Consider the following 19,009-nt stretch of genomic DNA (forward strand, 5'->3'; position numbering starts at 1 on the left):
AATAAGCCATCAAGAAAAAAGCATATATACTGTACACACATCAAGTTCAGTTTGAGTATTTCTGATATAATCTGTAAAAAAATTTACAATAATCAAGCCTTCTTACAAAGTGTAACAAACTAAATCACCATAAAGCAGTCAAACTGACTTTTAATACAAGAACAATATGATCAGCATACGTGTAGAAGACAGTTTTACATTAACTTCAGAATGAACAAAAAATGTTTCTGTTTATGCCAAATTTAACTAAACTCTTCATGTATTCATTTCACATCTCAAAAGCACACATGGTTGACTTCAAACACTGTTAATGTGTCTATTGTTACAGTAAATCATCACTGTTGGCAGTCTTATCTTTCTAAGGATCACTTGTTTCGTTCTTTTCCGCATCATCTGTGAGAAAACAATGAAAGAATCACAGAAGATAAAAAGAGAAAGAAACAGTCTTACGTCTGCCTATAGCACTGACGCAGCATTGCATTTCAATTTACTGTATTAACAGTGTTTATTAAATGAAGCCATATATTCACAAAAATGTTTAATGCTGAGTGTTATCAACAGAGTCAGGGCTCCGGCTGTATTAATTCAACCGTTTGTTTAAACAGTGAAGCTTTTCATTCATTGTTAAACTTACTTGCTTAACAGACCATTGAAAAATGATCAATGCATTGATTAATATATATATATATATATATATATATATATATATATATATATATATATATATATATATATATATATATTTTTTTTTTTTTTTTTTATGTACATTTAATGAGTACATCCAATAATAATAGATTCCTTCATTTTATTTGAAAGTGTCACTCCGAGTTTATTGTGTTTCAAATAGTGAAGAATCTACTCAAAAGGGAAAATTAATATATTATACATAATATAGAATTGATATATTATACATAATATTTAAATACAATAATTAAATCTGTGAAAACTAAACAAATCTTTCTTTTAAATTGCAAGTTATTATAGAATATACAGCATGTTATATACAGAATATATATTGAATATATATTATTACAAGGTTAATATCTAAATGAAGGTCAGTGTGTCACACAGAGAAAAGTATTTGTAAGAATTCTCTGTAGTGAAGCCAAGAAAATCTGACAAAATTGTAAAGTTAAATTAAAAAGAGATCAAGGTCATCTTTATCTTTATATTCCTATTAATGGTGTCAATGTTGTAATAATGTCTGATTGAACAAGAATGAATCCACATCACACATCTTACAGTGTTTGTCCATCCTGAGCAGTATTTTGATTCCCTTTCAGGAAACAAACACATATTTTAATCTTTTATAAAACTTTAATTTTCACTGGCATACAATAATATGAAGATCAATCTGACCGACATCTAAAGCAGCCGATCACAGTTCTTCTTCTCTATAGTTGCTACTATATATTCAGATTCACACATCTCAGATTTGTTGTGAAAACTATAACTTTAAGCCAGCCAATCAGATCAGATCATATTGGATGGAGAAAGTGTTCTGCCAGTAATTTTAGTCTGTGCTGAAGTTGCTAAATAATCTTATTAGACCAAACATCTTCATTATCTAATTTTGAACATTTGCCTTGTACCGTTCTTAAATTGTTCAGTGTGCAGATTTGTGTTCGCATTATGAACTTAAAGAAGTACCATGTTGCTTTTAATTAATTATACAGTAATATTATTATTTTATTATTAATTGTTATTATAAGCTTATTTTATGTTTAGTTGTAAGAAATACGTGACCTGATCTGTCCAGGATATGATGCCTCTACAGTCTAGTTAAACAGCTTCTTTGTAATGTGTTTAATATACATTTAAAATATGTAATATCTTCATTATAGATTAATGAGGGCACATCATACACAGACACAGCAAATAGTGCAAATGTTGCTGAGATCAAACACTATCGTATCTGCAGTTACTATGTTCAGTTTGAGTTTTTCACAGACACACAGATGCAGATCACAGTAGATCAGTGTCTGCCCTTCATCTGTTATTGTTTAACAGTATTCACACTTTACTCAGGTTTATTTCCAAATTATGTGAACCGGTGGTGATACTTACCCGTAGGACTTTTGCAGCAATGGCAAATCACACCAGCAACTACAAACACCAGCAGAACACCAGCAACAATCCCTGCTATAGCACCTGGAGACAGACCTGAATCTGTAATGATAAAGACAGATATTAGTGTGAATGTGTCTGATCTATAACACACACTATAAACATCAGCACTATATAACCTGAGTGTAGATCTGATACTGTAATGATAAAGACAGACATTAGTGTGAATGTGTCTGAACTATAACACACACTATAAACATCAGCATTATATAACCTGAGTGTAGATCTGATACTGTAATGATAAAAACAGACATTAGTGTGAATGTGTCTGATCTATTACAAACACTTTAAACATAAGCACTATATAACATTTCAAGTGCCATGTCTGTCCAGACACCATTTAACCCTCCTTCTGTTTGACATACAGCGAACTTCCCATCCTTGAATTCCCTATAGATGTTTGGAGCCAGTGTAGGCAAGCTTCTCATAGCTTCTAGGTAGTGGGGCAGGCAGGATACCTACTTGTAGTGGGCAGCAGTTACAAGGTATGGTAACATCTTTTCCACTTCAGCTAGGTATTGTTATCCCACAGACCATTTGTATTGTTCAGTATTGTGTACAGTCTGATATCCAATATAGCTACATATCGTTTTTGTGTGGCCATTCATGCCACAAGCTAACTAGCTATACTAAACCTGAACGTAACAACTGGACAATTGGCTAATTGCTAACGGCAGCTAACATTTATTGCAGCCTTTAGTTATTCTTACTAGCCTACTATTCGTCTGACATGAAAAACACTTAAAGGACCACACCAGCCTTCATACAAGTGTATTTCCAATGATTCCTTGCTCCAATCGGATCCCATAGTAGCATTTATTCTCATATCTATTTCTTTACCTAGCAAGTCCAGTTGAAATTTTCATAAGTTTTCAACTTCCGGTTGAAGCAAAATGGACATATAGGACACATACCTCTCAGAGCATAAAAAAAAGTCTCTACCCCATTCCTGTGAGGAGTTATGGCGTTTAAAGAAACCCCCGAAATGAGCTAAAATGGCTAAAGCTAGCTAAGTAAACTAGTAGAGAATGAATGCTGCTGCTACAGGGATATGTTGGGGATGAGGAATCATCAGAAATATACTTGTTTGAAAACTGGTATGGTCCAGTTAATTACCATTACAATATCCATATTACCATTCTTTTCCCAAAACACTGGGTATTCAGTGTATTCGGTATTCACTAAAGTCACTGTCACTTACCACAGACAATGATAAGCAGCTTCGAAGTCCATTGGTAACCGTTGGTTGGTTGTTCCAAACTCATTCAAATTACTAAGATCATGTGTGTGTGTGTGTGTGTGTGTGTGTGTGTGTGTGTGTGTGTGTGCCATGACGCTAAATATCCAGCATGTTTTTCAAGATTTTGAGAGTAGTCTAAAATTCTATTGAAGTTATGAGCCTGTTGATCAACTAGTAGTTAAATCATCACAGAACCAATGATTTTAGTTAGATTTGTATATTTATTTCTGTGGAATGAGAATACTGTTTGGTTAAAAGAATGGCATATTGACTGATGTCATAACTTGGGGGAATAATTGAATAGTTGATTGCCAATGAAGTAAAGATGAAAATATTGAAAAAAGTGAGAAAACACCTTATTTTTTCATCAAATTAAGCCAAAAATCAGGTAAACATGTGTTTTTAGAGTTATTTTGTCATTGGATGTTGTTACCACATATGTTCTGTGCATCTGGAATGCATTTACCCAAAATTTTCTATCAAAAAACGAAGGGTACATACACTAAAATGGCCACAATTTTTTTCTGCAATGTTTCCGGCAGAGCAGACCCTCCAATTATTGGTTCTTAGGGTCAAAGTAAACAGAAACAACACAAATAAAAAGTATGGCAGACCATGTCAGGTTCAACCCATTTTACTGAGCTTTTGAGACTTTGGCTCCTCAACTACTGTCAAAGTTCTAATCTGTTCTGCTCTCTGTGGCCTAGGCTGAATCTGAAATCACCCCCTAAACCCTCGTTTACTATTCCCAATGCTAGTCCACTAATACTGTTCAATTGAAGAGGTGAATGAAAACAAGTGAGTGAATTCAGACACCCATTGATCCCATTGACATCGGTAGTACATAAATTAGTTATTGCGGTGCATTGTGGGATTGAATGAGTGCACACATTAATGTCCACTATGGCTTTGGACACCACTACAAATGCTGTCCCCTCAAATAGCGCCCTATTTGAGGGTGTAATCTATATTAATTTATTATGGGATCTCATTCAAAGCTTTCAGAATCTTTATTTTTAAAATAACTTGTGTTTCTGTATTTGTATATATATATATATATATATATATATAATTATTAACATACTTTAATGACAGTAGTGCTTTCACTTTTCCTTCCTCCATGCTCTCTTTATTTTTTATTCCCTATTTATTGCCTTCTTATGATGAATCTCTTTGTAAGTAAATATCAGTTCTACATTTTGGTTATCAGGCCCATAAACATGCAATTGTAACGATGAGGTAGGAACAAGGCAGAGAGAGAATCCATACGCAAGCACTAATTTAATTAAACAAACAAACAAACAAACAAACAAACAAACAAACAGAAAATCCAGGGCAAACAATGGAACACAGCACTCAGGACAGGAACATGGAAACAGCTACAATGACCGACAAAAAACAACTGAAGCACAGAGGTTTAAATACACAGGCAAACAAGCTAAACAAGATAACAAGGGGGCGTGGTTAATCAGAAACACCCGGGGAGACTGACTAATAAATAAGAAAAACTACAAAGGACTACAAAACATGGCACAGGACAGGAAATAACAAAAGTCCACACAAGACAAGAGGAACACAAGACAGGAATCATGACATAGCCCCCCACTTAAGGAGCGGATTCCAGACGCTCCTCAGGAAAAGAGTCCAGGAGGGTGGTAGAGCGGAAGAGGACCTGGAGACCGCGGCAAGACGGGAGACCAGGGCGGAGCAGGCACGACCCTTCAGGCGGCCAAGGCACAGGAAAAGACACCGGCTCAGGAACAGGAACAGACACCGGCTCAGGAACAGGAACAGACAGCGTGGCAGCTGCCATCTCTGCTGAGGACTCAGGTTCAGGCGTGGCGGCGGCAGGCTTGGGAGGGTTACTTTAAAAATGTATTCCGTTACAGTTACAAATTACTTCATTAAAAAAGTATTCAGTAACGTAATCCAATTACTATAATATGAAAGTAATGTAACTGATTACTTTTGGATTACTTCAAGGTCACGTATAATAAAGTCAAGCAAGAAGAAATATTTTTTAAAAAATAAATAAAAACTTTTATTTATTAAGAATTTGGTCCAGTGTACAATATTTTCAAAATATACACACAGGCCTTAATATATATTTATGTAAAGGGCTATACAGACATCTAGTGGCTAATGTATGGTATTACAGATTATTTTGTTTTATTTGTAACTCATTTTTAACTAAAAAATAAAAACACAACATTTAAAAATTTTACACAATCTACATATTAGTTTATTTAGTTTATTTAAAATAGGCCTACATGTTGACTAAAGCCGTGATCTTTCTTAATTTGCCTGACTGAACTTGGGGCGTTGGCAGTGGGAGTTCCCCTACGTTACCTAGACAGCGAACATCCCGTCACGCGAGAAAAGATTAAGAAAGGACATTTTGAGTACTAAAAAAGCTACTCTCCTAATTTCTACAAAATAGCAGCGCAATTTACATGAATTAAAAGCGATTTTACCCGCAGGCAGCGTCGTTTCTACTAGCAGCAGTGATTCAATCTGCGTCTGAGGAGATTGTAGAAAGCTGTTATTTGCGCATGCACCAGCGCGTGGCACACGTGAGTCATTACTGGCAACAGAACCAGGAACTACTGTATAATCAAGCAGCGCTTAATATAGTGTTATTATGCCAAAATACTTATTTATTTAGTTTTAAACGAAACCATTGTAATCCTGAAAGTATTCCCCCTTTTTTCAAAGTGTAACTATAATCTGATTACTACGTTTTTTGACGTAACTGTAACGGATTACAGTTACTGGATTTTTGTATCCTGATTACATAACGCCGTTACATGTATTCCGTTACTCCCCAACCCTGGGCGGCGGCCATCTTGTCCGGAGACACTGGCTCGGCGGCGGCCATCTTGTCCGGAGGCTCGGCGGACGTGACGTGAACAGTCTCTGGCTCTGCAGACATGACGTGAACAGTCTCTGGCTCGGCAGACGTGACGTGAACAGTCTCTGGCTCGGCAGACGTGACGTGAAGCTCAGGTTCAGGAACAGGCTCAGACTCAGGAACAGACGCGGTCTCAGGAACAGAAAGAGACTCATGAAGCGTGGAGGCGGCCATCTCTGCAACAGACGATCTCTTAGGCGACATGGCGGCAGCCATCCTGGGAACCAGAATCAGGCGTGGCCGCCTTCTTGGCTGGAGACACTCAGGCGACATGATGACGGACATCCTGGGAACCATAATCAGGTGTAGCCGGAGATTACTTGGCTGGAGGTTCCCCTTTAATGCAGCTGGATTCATTTTTGGTCGGTCATTCTGTAACGATGAGGTAGGAGAATCCATACGCAAGCACTAATTTAATTAAACAAAGCGGAAATCCAGGGCAAACAATGGAACACAACACTCAGGACAGGAACATGGAAACAGCTACAATGACCGACAAAAAACAACTGAAGAACAGAGGTTTAAATACACAGGCAAACAAGCTAAACAAGATAACAAGGGGGCGTGGTTAATCAGAAACACCTGACTAATAAACAAGAAAAACTACAATGGACTACAAAACATGGCACAGGACAGGAAATGACAAAAGTCCACACAAGACAAGACAAGCAATTAATCTGCATCGTAGGGATACACAAAATTACTGGAACCCCATCGGAATCAGCCAAAAAAGGCTTGAACTGAAATCATTGGCCTGGTATGAAAAATTATGCCGATATGCCTTTCCAAAGAGATAAAATGTTGATTATGTGTCTACAATAACTCCCATGTGTGCTAAAAATAAGATCACGTCAGAAGTGTGGTCATTCTTGAAGTGATTAGAGTCAATGTTTTGGACTGCAACCTCAAAGTAATGGAACATAAATAATGTGACACTGAAGACTGAAGTAATGAAGCTGAAAATTCAGCTTCGCCATCACAGGGATGAACACAGGAATTCATTACATTTTAAAATGTATTCAAATAGAAAACAGTTGTCTTAGTGAGCATAACAGACTTGTTTCATAAACATAAAATACAATCTTAATTATTCCCAACTTTTGACCAGTAGCAGGCTAGTGTGTACATCTGGGATGACATGATTATTCTGGGTGGAGTATCCTTTTAATAACACCAATAAAGCAGAGGCGTTGACGTTGTTAAGGGGGAAGCAGAATATGCTCAACCTGATCTCACAGGGAAATGTAACTATTTTATGAGGTGGTGATTTCGTTTTAATTCATATGATGATTATTAGAAAAAAGTAAGTACCTGAAGTTTAAGCTCACAAGTGTCACCACAAACATAGTTAGAATGCTAATGTTTCCATTTAGTTAAGCAGCTTTATCTTTAAGATGAAATCTGTAGATCTTCTTTTAAATAAACGAGTCTAACAATTTTCCTGTAAAAATAATGTTAATATCCTTTACGCTGAAACACTTTTTTCTGCACAGACTTGAGAATTGTTAGCAAATATTAATGACTGATTTAATGCAATCACATTGTATAGCATGGCAAAAAATAAAACAAACAAACTGTACTCACCACTGACACCAACATTAATTAAACCTTTGGTGCCTCTGCGGCGGCTGGTCAGTATATAGACGTCAGAGTCAGCGTTTGTGATATTTGTGATGTTCAGAGATCCAGTCTGATTATCCAGCTGCAGTCTGTCTCTGAATCTCTCATCAAGAACATCTTCATGTGATGGGAACTCACTGACCGCTCTGTTGATTTCAGCTATACGGGTGCTTTCAGGTCCATACATCCACAGTATCTGATCATCTCTCTGTGTTTTAGTATCAGTCTTAAGAGTGACAGAATCTTCTTCCATCACTGACATAATCTTCATTTCTAGAGAAAATAAAGAAAATGTGATTAACATTTTATAACACTGTAAGTAATTTCAGTGAACACATGCAACCGAGTACCTTATTAGTCGCTATATATATATATATATATATATATATATATATATATATATATATATATATATATATATATATATATATATATAACGCACTGACAAACTAAAAGATATGATATATTATGACCCACTGTAAAAAAACAACAACATAGTAATTATAAACTTCAGTGTTTATTTTTGTGCAACATTTTTTACTCCACATCACCACTCATCATCACTATTGTACACCCCAATACATGTGATGTGATACGAAAATAAATGCTAATTGTTTCAAAACACATGCTGTAAAATAATGCATTGTGATAGGTCATTTGCTCATCCAAGTTTCTCTTCTTTGCCGTCTTCCGTGTGTCCATGGCGCAAAATGAGGGCGTGGGGGAAACAGAGACTTGAATATATAGGGGCGTGTTATTCTAATGACGGTCGTTTTCAGCCGCGGCATTTATCAAAGGCCGGTATTGCGTACACTTGGATTTCAAAGGTACACACAGCTTCATAAATCAGGCGGTGAGAGGAGTGTAAGCATAATCTTACGCCAACATACGTCCGTTTCTACGCAAGAATGATAAATGAGGGCCATTCAGAGTATGGTATACCGTACTTGGCTACATGTCATGTCACTTTCACTTGTTTGACCAGATAAAGGTTTGTATTATTGTTTTAAAGCTCCAATATGTAACAATTTTGTAATAAAATTTCCGAAATAACTTGCACAGTGTGATATATTTCCTCCAGTTGTGTACTTACAATATCTCAAAAGTCTCCAAAGATTTTTTATTTCAGAGAAATTCCGATTTAAAATAACTGTCTGTCCCGGAAACGAAATGTTGACTCTCAGTGACGCAATGTCCGCACTATCCTTTTTTTCCCGGTGTGGACCATGTGATATTCCACCACACCGGAATATCACATGGTCAAATACGGAAGTGGTGGTTATAGTGTTATAGCCATAGACGGTATGGTTATAGCTGTTATGGATCACGATTACTCTTTGGCGAGTATTGAAGTGCCAATAAAACGAAAGCGTCCATATTCGGATACACGCAACGCAGACTGTGTGACAAACGGAGGAATAAAACCCGGATAAATATCGGCCAGGCGTTTTCGAGATGGAGAAAATATTACATATTGGAGCTTTAATAAAAAATAACCTTGACATTTATAATTGTCTACAGCTTTTTTATCTGTAATGCCATTTCCTGCCTTATGGTTTTATTGTCACTGGTGATGGGAGAAACTCAAATCTTTGAATAAATTGAACCAATTGCTCCACAAAATGATGAACTGTTTTGAATCGTTCGAAACGCCACAGGCTGGTGACCCCTACTGATCAAAACAGTGGAAATGTAACAAACACTCAGGCCAAACATGCATAAAAACCACATTTTACAAACCCATTGCAAATGTTTTATTTAATGTTAGGCTATATGCTTTATGTTTTATTTATACCGTTCACACTTATTCACGCAACATTAAAACGGGTGGTTCTGAACAGTTACTCTCTGAAGCATCAGTGTTATAGTTCTGTCAATAGATAATATTTCCTTTACACATATTTCATTTTTTACACATTATTCTCTTAACTTACACTCATTGCTTTTTTAATTTACAAAAACAACAACAGGTTTTGAAGAATATTATTCCACATCATCTAAACTGTTCTCAGAAAATGAATCTAGATTTTAATCCAGTTCTCAGATTGTAAGACTTGAGTTACTCACCGCGGACAGTAACACTGAATATTTCGGATGTCTCAGTTCTGCTCTTGATCTTTAGTGTATAGAGTCCAGTATGGTCAGTTCTGGTGTTTGTGATGGTCAGAGATCCAGTCTGATGATCTAGCTTCAGTCTGCCATTGAATCCTACATTATCACCCTCAGATGTAGAGAAGAGTCCAGCTGCTTTATTCATTCGAGCTATGAGTGTATCACCAAACCACCACTGAGCTGAATTATCTTCTGGTATTTCAGTACGAGGATTTAGAGTGACAGAATCTCCCTCCATCACTGACAATGTCACATCAACTTTCTCGACACCAAACACACCTGGTGGGGGAAAATAAATAAAAGATGATCAATCCTGCCATTTTTTTTTAAGTGCAGCAAATGTTAGAGTGAATTTACCCTGTTACACAGTGTTTTTTCTTCATTATTGTACTGAAGTGCTCTTTATGTGGCTGAAATCCAGAATCCAGAACTGTGTCTGAATCACTGAGTCTGTATCTGAGCATACTTGTTAAAGTAAATTTTTAATGTTAACTACATTTACACCCATTTACAACTGAGCTTGATATCAGTCTCCTAACACATCATATTTTTTGCAGCAGTCTGGTGTTTTTAAGAAATCAATGCAATGAACCAAAATAAATAGTTATCCTTTCAAGGTTAAATGTCAGATACAAATCCACAACGAAAAGTTGTATAATTCTTCAGATATAGGGGAGACCAGATAGTGTTGTAAAATGGAATGAGTTCTTTCACCATCATTTTAACCACTTCAATTCAGTACAGGAGTTTAATCACTGTCATGCGTGAGCAACAGCATCCTCAGAAGACAGTAGAATTACAAAAAAAAAGTCACTAAAATTATATATAAAGATTTATAAAAAAAAAACAGGTTTGAGGTAAAAGTTAAATAAATTAAAAAAACGGCTCATAATGAATACATTTGTTAGGAAGAATGCGAAACAATTGTATTTAAATTTCTCCCATCTCATATTTTTCCCCCCATATAACTGTGTCCCTTTAGGGGCTTTGCAGCCTATTTGTTCGATGTTTGTTACAAATTGTAGTATTTATAATTGAAATGTTTGCCATTTGTTCACATTTTTTAACCAAAGTATTTTATATAAAGGTGGAGTTTGTATAATTGCCTAATATTTCTGAAAGTAAAACCTCAACCCCACGGTTGTAACAATAGCAATAGCGATAATTACAAGCTTGATGAAGATATGCAATTATTTTCTATTTCTGGTGTAGACCTTTTGACACAGAATGTGCTGAAGCAATAAATAGGTTTATCACACATCCTTAACTTAAGAACCAAACATTTTTTTAGTTAAAGTAGGGGAGACTGGGGATGGATGCAACATATTTTTTCTGTCTGTTTTGGAGTTCTTCTAAGCCAGTGCATTCAAAATGTGTTACAAGTATCAGCTATTAAATGATAGTTGTTATCTTTGCAGTACAAACAGAAAATGTGTGGTTTAGTTTCAAACACGAGGAGTGAAATGTTACAATTCACACGCGACCCCACCTTACCGACCAAAAAAATAAAAAAATAAAGTGTTGTGCAGAATATTACAGGTCGTCGGCGCCCTCTAGTGTTCACTACCAAACCCGAACCCAGAGTAGCCTACTCCCTCCGTATCTTTTAGTTAGGAAGATAACCAGGCAAGTGTGAGGAGATGGGGTGGAGGAGGGATGCTGAAAACTGTCGAGGAATATGAGTGAATAGAACGTGTTTCTCCCGGACCTTGTTAATAAAACATCATTTGTAGAAAAATATCAGTTTGTTTTAGAAACAACACAAGCAAATTATATGACAACAGCAAATGTGCAGTTTCTTTTTTCCGGTTTAAATATTTGAAACCCAAGTGTTGAATTAATGAAAATGAATGTGACTCACCGTCCACGAGTAATAAAGCCCCCAAAAAGACGGAAAGGTTCCTCATCCTGATGTTGCTTCTGTCCGCATACAAACTGAATAAAAGAAGTGATGCTGTAAATAAGGATGGGCTCGTAGCCAGTCACGTGAATTCTGCGAAAGCGTTCCGCCCATGGTTACGCCATACTATTTCAAAACGGTAAAAATAATAATAATAATAATAATAATAATAATAAAATAATAATAATTAAAAAAAAAAACGTGCGTATAAAATGTTTTTCGGTGTTCTGATTGGTCGTCTCTGCTTAGTTTGGAGGTCAACTCAGTTCGTCATGACCCTAGGACTAGGTGAAAAGGAAATATATTTAAATTGTGCGTTTTTGGATATAGCCTACTTAGTATTTAACTTACAGTATAAAGTGCGTATTAAATTTTATATTAAATTGTGCTAAAAATTTAACCACTTCAAGTACATTTAAGTGTATTTCTGTACAGTTCATTGAAAATATACTTTCATATTTCTTAAACTACAGTTAGAATATATTTGAAGTTTCATTTTAATGTAGGCTACTTCAAGAACATTTCAATAGCATTTCAGCTCATTAGAAATATATTAGCATTACACTAATAGTTTATTATAAAGCTGTTTTATTCAGTATTCAAAATTGTATATTAAAAGTGCAAAAATAATTAAATATAAATGTTAAGACATACACTCTGAAATCAAGAAAACTTTAATATACTTTATTGTGTACATTGCAAAAATAAATGCATTAGTAAATAAAATAAAAAAAGTACAGCAGCATAATCTCTTGAACATAATACATTATAAAGATCAGTGAAATGCTATAGCAGAGCTATATTTAAACAATTCTTTGAGAAACATTTCAGTTATACCTGTATTACTGAAATGTACACTATGAATATTACATCACTAAATAAATAAACATCACGATGCAATTTTCTGAAAAAAAAAAAAAAGGTTATGGAAAAACAATGTGCAGAAGTGAATAATGCATTATTTACAAACTTAGGCATAAATGGCTGAACCAAAGAAACAGAAGAGTTTGAATGTCACATCTTCAAGTGGACGATCACTTCTTTCAGTACAACTCATTTTCTGCAACTGAGTGTGATTCAGACACTGTAGTGTTTGAAGACTGCTTTATCACAGGATCTGCGAAGAAGAATTTATATAAAATTAATCAATGATCAATATTTTTTATCCATGTTTAAATATAGGCCTTTGTATTAGATATGCATTAGAATTTCATTCAGTTTACCTTTCAAAATGTTACTCCCCTCGAGTTTTAATAAAGGCTCAAGTCGTTCCTGGGTTTTAACGGGCATTTATTTAGTGACAGAGTCTTCAAACAGGTCTTTACATGTTCCTTTTTTGCTACATTTCCATATTGCCGTCAGAACTGGTATAAATAAACACAGAAAACGTAAATTAACCTTAAATTCTTGACATACTTGCAGACAATACTAAACGAAATCACATAGAAAACTAAGAAATAAAGCATAAATGTATGCCATGTAAAATAATATCTGAATTGGCTTGTTACAAACACAGTCGGGTAACACAAATAAATCACAAAGAAAGAAAATATACCTCATATATAACTGTGAACCATGTTGAACTGAAATATATGAGTTGCCTTTGACGGCAGCTACACAAAGCTTTGACTATCCTCATCAAGCTAGACATGAGTGTTTATTTGTATCCTCTTGTCTGTCTCACTATACAGCACTCTAACATTAGAAGAAGCCCAACACCACTTACAGTCAGCAGAGTTCAATCAAAAAGTCACTGATATAGTTATTTGCAGCAAAAAAGCAACCTGTGAGTATTATGGCATGTTGTATATTGATAATTGTGGTTTATTTAAACCTAGTGTAGAAAAGGCCCCAAAGTTATATTAGTGTTGCTATTATTTAGTACAGTTGACCATATTGTGAGTTATGTTTTATGTTTACTGCCGTTTTAGTGCTTGTAATAGGATAGCGGAGGCGCGCTCTGGTTTGTATATTGTATGTGACGTCACGCAATTAGTATGCAGTATGAAAGATAATCGGTCGGTTGTCAAAGTTAGTACGTAGTACGATAGAGATCGTCAGTCAGTTGGATTCTCATTGTGACCGACATTTTTCCTCGGAGTGTGCGTGAATGAGGAAAACACCACACTCGAATTACACACTGAAAATTGCTGACACAATAAAGAGGAAAGAATAAACAGAATAAACTATCTCTCAGCTCGTCATTTCATACTCTGGAATATTTGGTTCAAGGATGGTTTTCTTCAAACAAGCTTCTTTTGAATAAGAGAAAATAATATAACATGTTGTTTTGCAATCGACCTGATCCTTTGCTATTAAGTAACTGGTCTATTAGCCTTCTTGATGGAACAACAATAGAGAAAATTGAAGAACTTAAATATCTAGACCTCTGGCTTGATTCCCAGCTATCCTTTAAAACTCATATTAATTCGATCACTAAGAAAATAATTGGTTGTCTGAAATCACTTTATCGTTCTGCTGACTGTTTCTCACAAGAAGTCCGGAAAATAATTATAACACAATTGATATTCCCAATACTGGACTATGCTGATGTGATCTATGGTAACACCTTCGAAATTAATCTCCGTCCTCTTAATGTATTATATAATAGTCTTTGTAGATTTGTGCTTAGGTGTCCCCATCACTGTCTAATGTATGAGTCCTTGAACTGGCCTGCCCCGAAGTCCAGAAGGCAACTCCACTGGTTAACACTTATTTTCAAATGTATTCATTTTAATCTCCCTTCATATCTGAAAGACCTTTTAATCCCTTTCAGCTCTCAATACAGCCTAAGGCACATGGACCAACTGTTTCTAGTTACACCTAGAATCAGTGAAGAAATTGGTCGTCGTGCATTCAAATTCAAAGCTCCATCAGACTGGAATAACCTTCCTTCCTCACTTAGGTCGATCACTTCTTTTCATATCTTCAAATCATCTTTATTTACGCATTTTCAAACATCCTGCTCTTGTTTCTGAACTGTTCTAGGACTCACACTACTCACTGTCCAGTGTACTGTATATATATGTGTGTATTTGTGTATGTATTGTTTACTTTAATTGTGCATGCAAGTAGATGTATTTATAAGGGGGTGTATAGTATGCTTATGTGTACAAATGTCTACCTCTATTTTTTGCAGAGGGATTTATTTTTTATATTATTTTTAATTTTATTTTTATTTGATTATTTATTTATTTTTTGATCATACTCTGTCTGTGCATAGTTTGTGTAATACTGGGTGGTGATGGGGGGGGGGGGGGGGGGGCTAGTTTCGGGGAGCATTGTTGGAGTGTGTGTGGGTATGCGAGTGTGTGTGTGTCTCTGTGTGTCAGGGGTGTGGGTGAGGGAAGAAGCGAGGACTCAAGTGCAGAGTTGATGGGCTTTATTTTAATAATAAAAAATAAAACAGGAACAAACAAAAACTAACCCGAAGGGGAAAACAAGACAGACTTGACTTGGACTGGACTTGGCAACAGGATCTAGGCAGGACACAAGAGGTACATTCGACAACGAAACAGCATAGGACTGCAAACACAGGAAGAATAAATAGGGAGAACAAACAAAGGAGGTAACGAGGGAGGACAGGTGGGACAAATAAATCAATAATCAGGTAACAAAATGGGAGGGGCTAGACAATCAACAGGAGAACACATGGCACAAGGAAACATACATGACAAGCCATGTGCTCACACCAAACATGACAAAAACACAAGCACATGGCCAGTAAAACAAATCACCAGCCATGTGCTCACACTTAAGGAGACATGAACACGCAGCCAATGAGAACTCACAAGCCACGTGTTCACACAAAACATGACAACATGAAAGCACACAGCTAGTGAAAAACAAGCCGTGTGCTACACAACACAAGATAGCGTGCACAAGGACGAGCGTGAGCTCATCCTGTGTGCTCACAACAGAAGACAAACACACGGAGCATGGATGTCCGAATCCCGACACAGAACCGAAACCAAACTAGGCCGATGTGCCGGGATCCAAACACCACGCCCCGCACATGTAACAAGGCACGTAGACAAGTGAGTGCACGGCTCGAGAACGCTCGAAATCGCGCACTCAGACAAAGACAAGACAAGAACCGGGAGTGTCAGAGCTCTGTCACAAAATCAGGAAATTAACTAGACAGGAGTGACAGAACCCTGACACTGTGTTTATGTGTTTGGAATTATCTTCAATATTTACTTTTTATTATCTTGTAATGTTCGTCATTATTGTAAGGACCCCCTCGAAAATGAGATGGTACATCTCAAGGGGCTATCCTTGAAATAAAGAATATTTATATATATATATATATATATATATATATATACAGTATATAGTAGCGATAGTTCATTCTAAGTTTACTCAAGTGGAAGAATGTGACTAATAAACTTAGGCCTACTAGCACTATGCATTATATTTTGAAAAAGAAGTAGATTATCTTAATATCAAAACCTTACATTTTCTCTGGACTCAATGATAAATACATATCTGACCGTTGGAACAAACCAAAAAAACTAGAAAATCGCATTCATGACGATTTATGGTGATTTTATTTCCGTTAGACCTTTGCCTATTGACGGTGCATTAAAGAGGAGGGGCTCCCCTGTTCCAAGATGGCGGCTCTGTTAAAGCATTCGTTCCAATGAACTGCTGTATACAAGCCGACATCTAGTGTATATATCTATGGTTTGAGATGAGCAAAATCTGCGCAGAACTGATCACCGGTGATCACCGTGAGATGCATGCCGGTTAGAAATGTGTCCGAGTGCGGCCAGCCTCGCTCTGATGTCATGCTGACGTATGTCAAAAAACAAAAATCGTGAGCGCAAGGCGCATGTCAGATTCTGCAGTCGCGTGCAGTTGCTCTCCACCGACTGCGCTGATCAAAAGCATGATGGGAAACGACTTGCTGACGACACAGCTTAATGCTTATTGGTTTAAACAACCGTGATGTATTGTTCTCTTTTTAAATGTTTGATTTTAAAACTCTGATATCATGTTTTATGTGTATACGTATGTTTTGTGTGAATAAACTCTCTGACAGTGCGAACACTTCTGAAAAGATAAAATAATTGACTTACCACAACGGTGGAAGGAAGAGAAGATGATCAAACCTCTCGTTAGTTTTGAAATCCCAATACTTTGCTGGAAAGAGGTTGCTCGCCTGTGTTGCTCGGAGGGATCACGGAGGGTTGTTACCAACTGTAATGCCCGGCTGGATTGGCTCAAAGGAGGCATCCGATCAGCGGGTGAAGGCCTCTGCGCGTTACCGTCTTTCCACATGACAAAGTAATTTGATTAAATGAAATACATTTCTCATATGTATTAACTCGTTATTTCTTCTGACTCCATAAATAAAAAAGGTTTTAATGATATCTCTACATCATTAAGTGTGTGCGAATGACTATTCTTTTTAATTCTTTACTGAAAATAATGTCAATTAGAGTCGATTAGAATAAAATCAAATGTTTACACTTTATTATGTCAGGTAAATGTATCAAGCCAGTTGCATAATCAGTTCAAAGATAATAGATACAAACATTAAATGCTTTAGAATAAAGAGAGAAGATGTGTACACTTCGCATCACAGGCTAACCCGAGTTATATTATTGCATATATACTGCATATAAATACTTGGGCATGTGGTTGGACACTTCACTTTCTTTCTCCATCCACATATCAAAGCTGCAATCTAAGGTCAAGGCCAAGCTTGATTTCCTTTACAGCAACCGCTCTTCCTTCACCACTTCTGCCAAACTTGCTCTTATTCAAATGACCATGTTAGACTATGGAGACACTATATACAGGGTTGCTTGCAATCAAATCTTTACATTCTTTACTATTCTGCTATCAGGTTTGCTTTCAATTCAAACCACTGCACTTTATATTCATCTGTCAACTGGCCCTCCCTTCACAATCGTCGCAAAATTCATTGGTTCACCTTCATTTACAAGACCCTTCTCGGCCGCTCACCTCCTTACTTGGGTCACCTGCTGCAGCCAAAGCCTGTCATACACAACACCCGGTCCTCGCTTCGTCTTCAATTATGTATTCCCAAAACCAACTCTTGCTTCTTAATCTGCTGCCGCTCGCGACTGGAACGCTTTGCAAAATATTCTCGAACTGGATACACTAATTTCAATTTCATCTTTTAAAACTATTATATCATCCTTGTTCACGGACACATGCAGTTGTTTCTCTACATAATCATTTTGTGTTGTCTACTGTGTTGTGTTTTAAATAGTATTTTATGTAATTGCTAACCTGTATGTATTTATAATGTACTGTATTTATTTTAGCCCTATTTCCTTTTCCCTAAGTGGTTATTCCACTTTGTCAGGCTGCCATTGTAAATAATAACTTGTTCTTAATGACTTAAAAAGAAAAAAAAAAGAAAAAAATGTAACTATATAGATTCTTGGGTGAATTTCCAGTGATCTCAGCATGAGAGAAGGAGTAAACGGGGAATGAGGGTTCAAGGGAAAAAGATATAGATTAGGATTGCTTAGGTGGAACTTGTGTCTCGAATGGTGCACAAGAGAGAAATTAAAATGTTAATTTGCCCTCTCTTCCAGTTCTTCCAGTTTTTCCAGTCTTACAACATCAACTTTACATTGAACACAGGCATGTTTCTCTTTATGTCACATCAAACAAAAGTCTTCACTTATTAGTTTTCCATCTCAAAAGCACAAATGGGTCGACTTCAAACACGGTTAATGTGTATTTCTGGTGTCAGATTCCTTATTCAATTTGTCTTCCATTCACCAGCAGGATCACTTGTCTCCTGTTGCACAGGATCATGTGTATCTGTGAGAGAAAAAAAGTTAAAATGAGAAAAAGAAACTTAAATCTGCATATTTACATTGATGCAGCATTGTTCTTTAAATTACTGGATTAATGGTGTTTAATACATTTATAAAGCCTTTGTAACATAAACATTAAATACTGTTATCAGCAACCGACATAGCCAGGTTCCTGCTGTAACAATTACAAAGTTTTTGTAAACTTAATTTACTTTAATTTATTTGACTAAATGTACCCTCTTATTTGACAGGAATGACTCTATAATGTAACATAACCATATAAGCATTAGAAAATA

General features: G+C 36.2%; 1 protein-coding gene across 2 annotated transcripts in view; it reads right to left on the reverse strand.

The window, feature by feature from the left end:
• Window positions 1-296: 296 nt before the first annotated feature.
• Window positions 297-19,009, reverse strand: part of LOC307169780 (uncharacterized protein) — a 59,472-nt gene continuing 40,759 nt past the window's right edge. The window contains exons 1-4 of one of the 2 annotated variants that reach the window (XM_079890596.1): window positions 9,966-10,250; window positions 7,863-8,171; window positions 2,068-2,169; window positions 297-393 (exon numbers count right to left, since the gene is read on the reverse strand). In XM_079890596.1, coding sequence (XP_079746722.1) covers window positions 359-393; window positions 2,068-2,169; window positions 7,863-8,171; window positions 9,966-10,248 — 729 coding nt within the window. In that variant the 5' untranslated portion in view covers window positions 10,249-10,250 and the 3' untranslated portion in view covers window positions 297-358. Of the gene's footprint in view, window positions 394-2,067; window positions 2,170-7,862; window positions 8,172-9,965; window positions 10,251-19,009 lie in introns of those variants that run through there. The other variant, XM_079890595.1, reaches the window with a different exon arrangement.

The sequence above is a fragment of the Squalius cephalus genome (assembly GCF_949319135.1).
Source record: "Squalius cephalus genome assembly, chromosome: 13".
Classification (NCBI taxonomy): Eukaryota; Metazoa; Chordata; class Actinopteri; order Cypriniformes; family Leuciscidae; genus Squalius; species Squalius cephalus.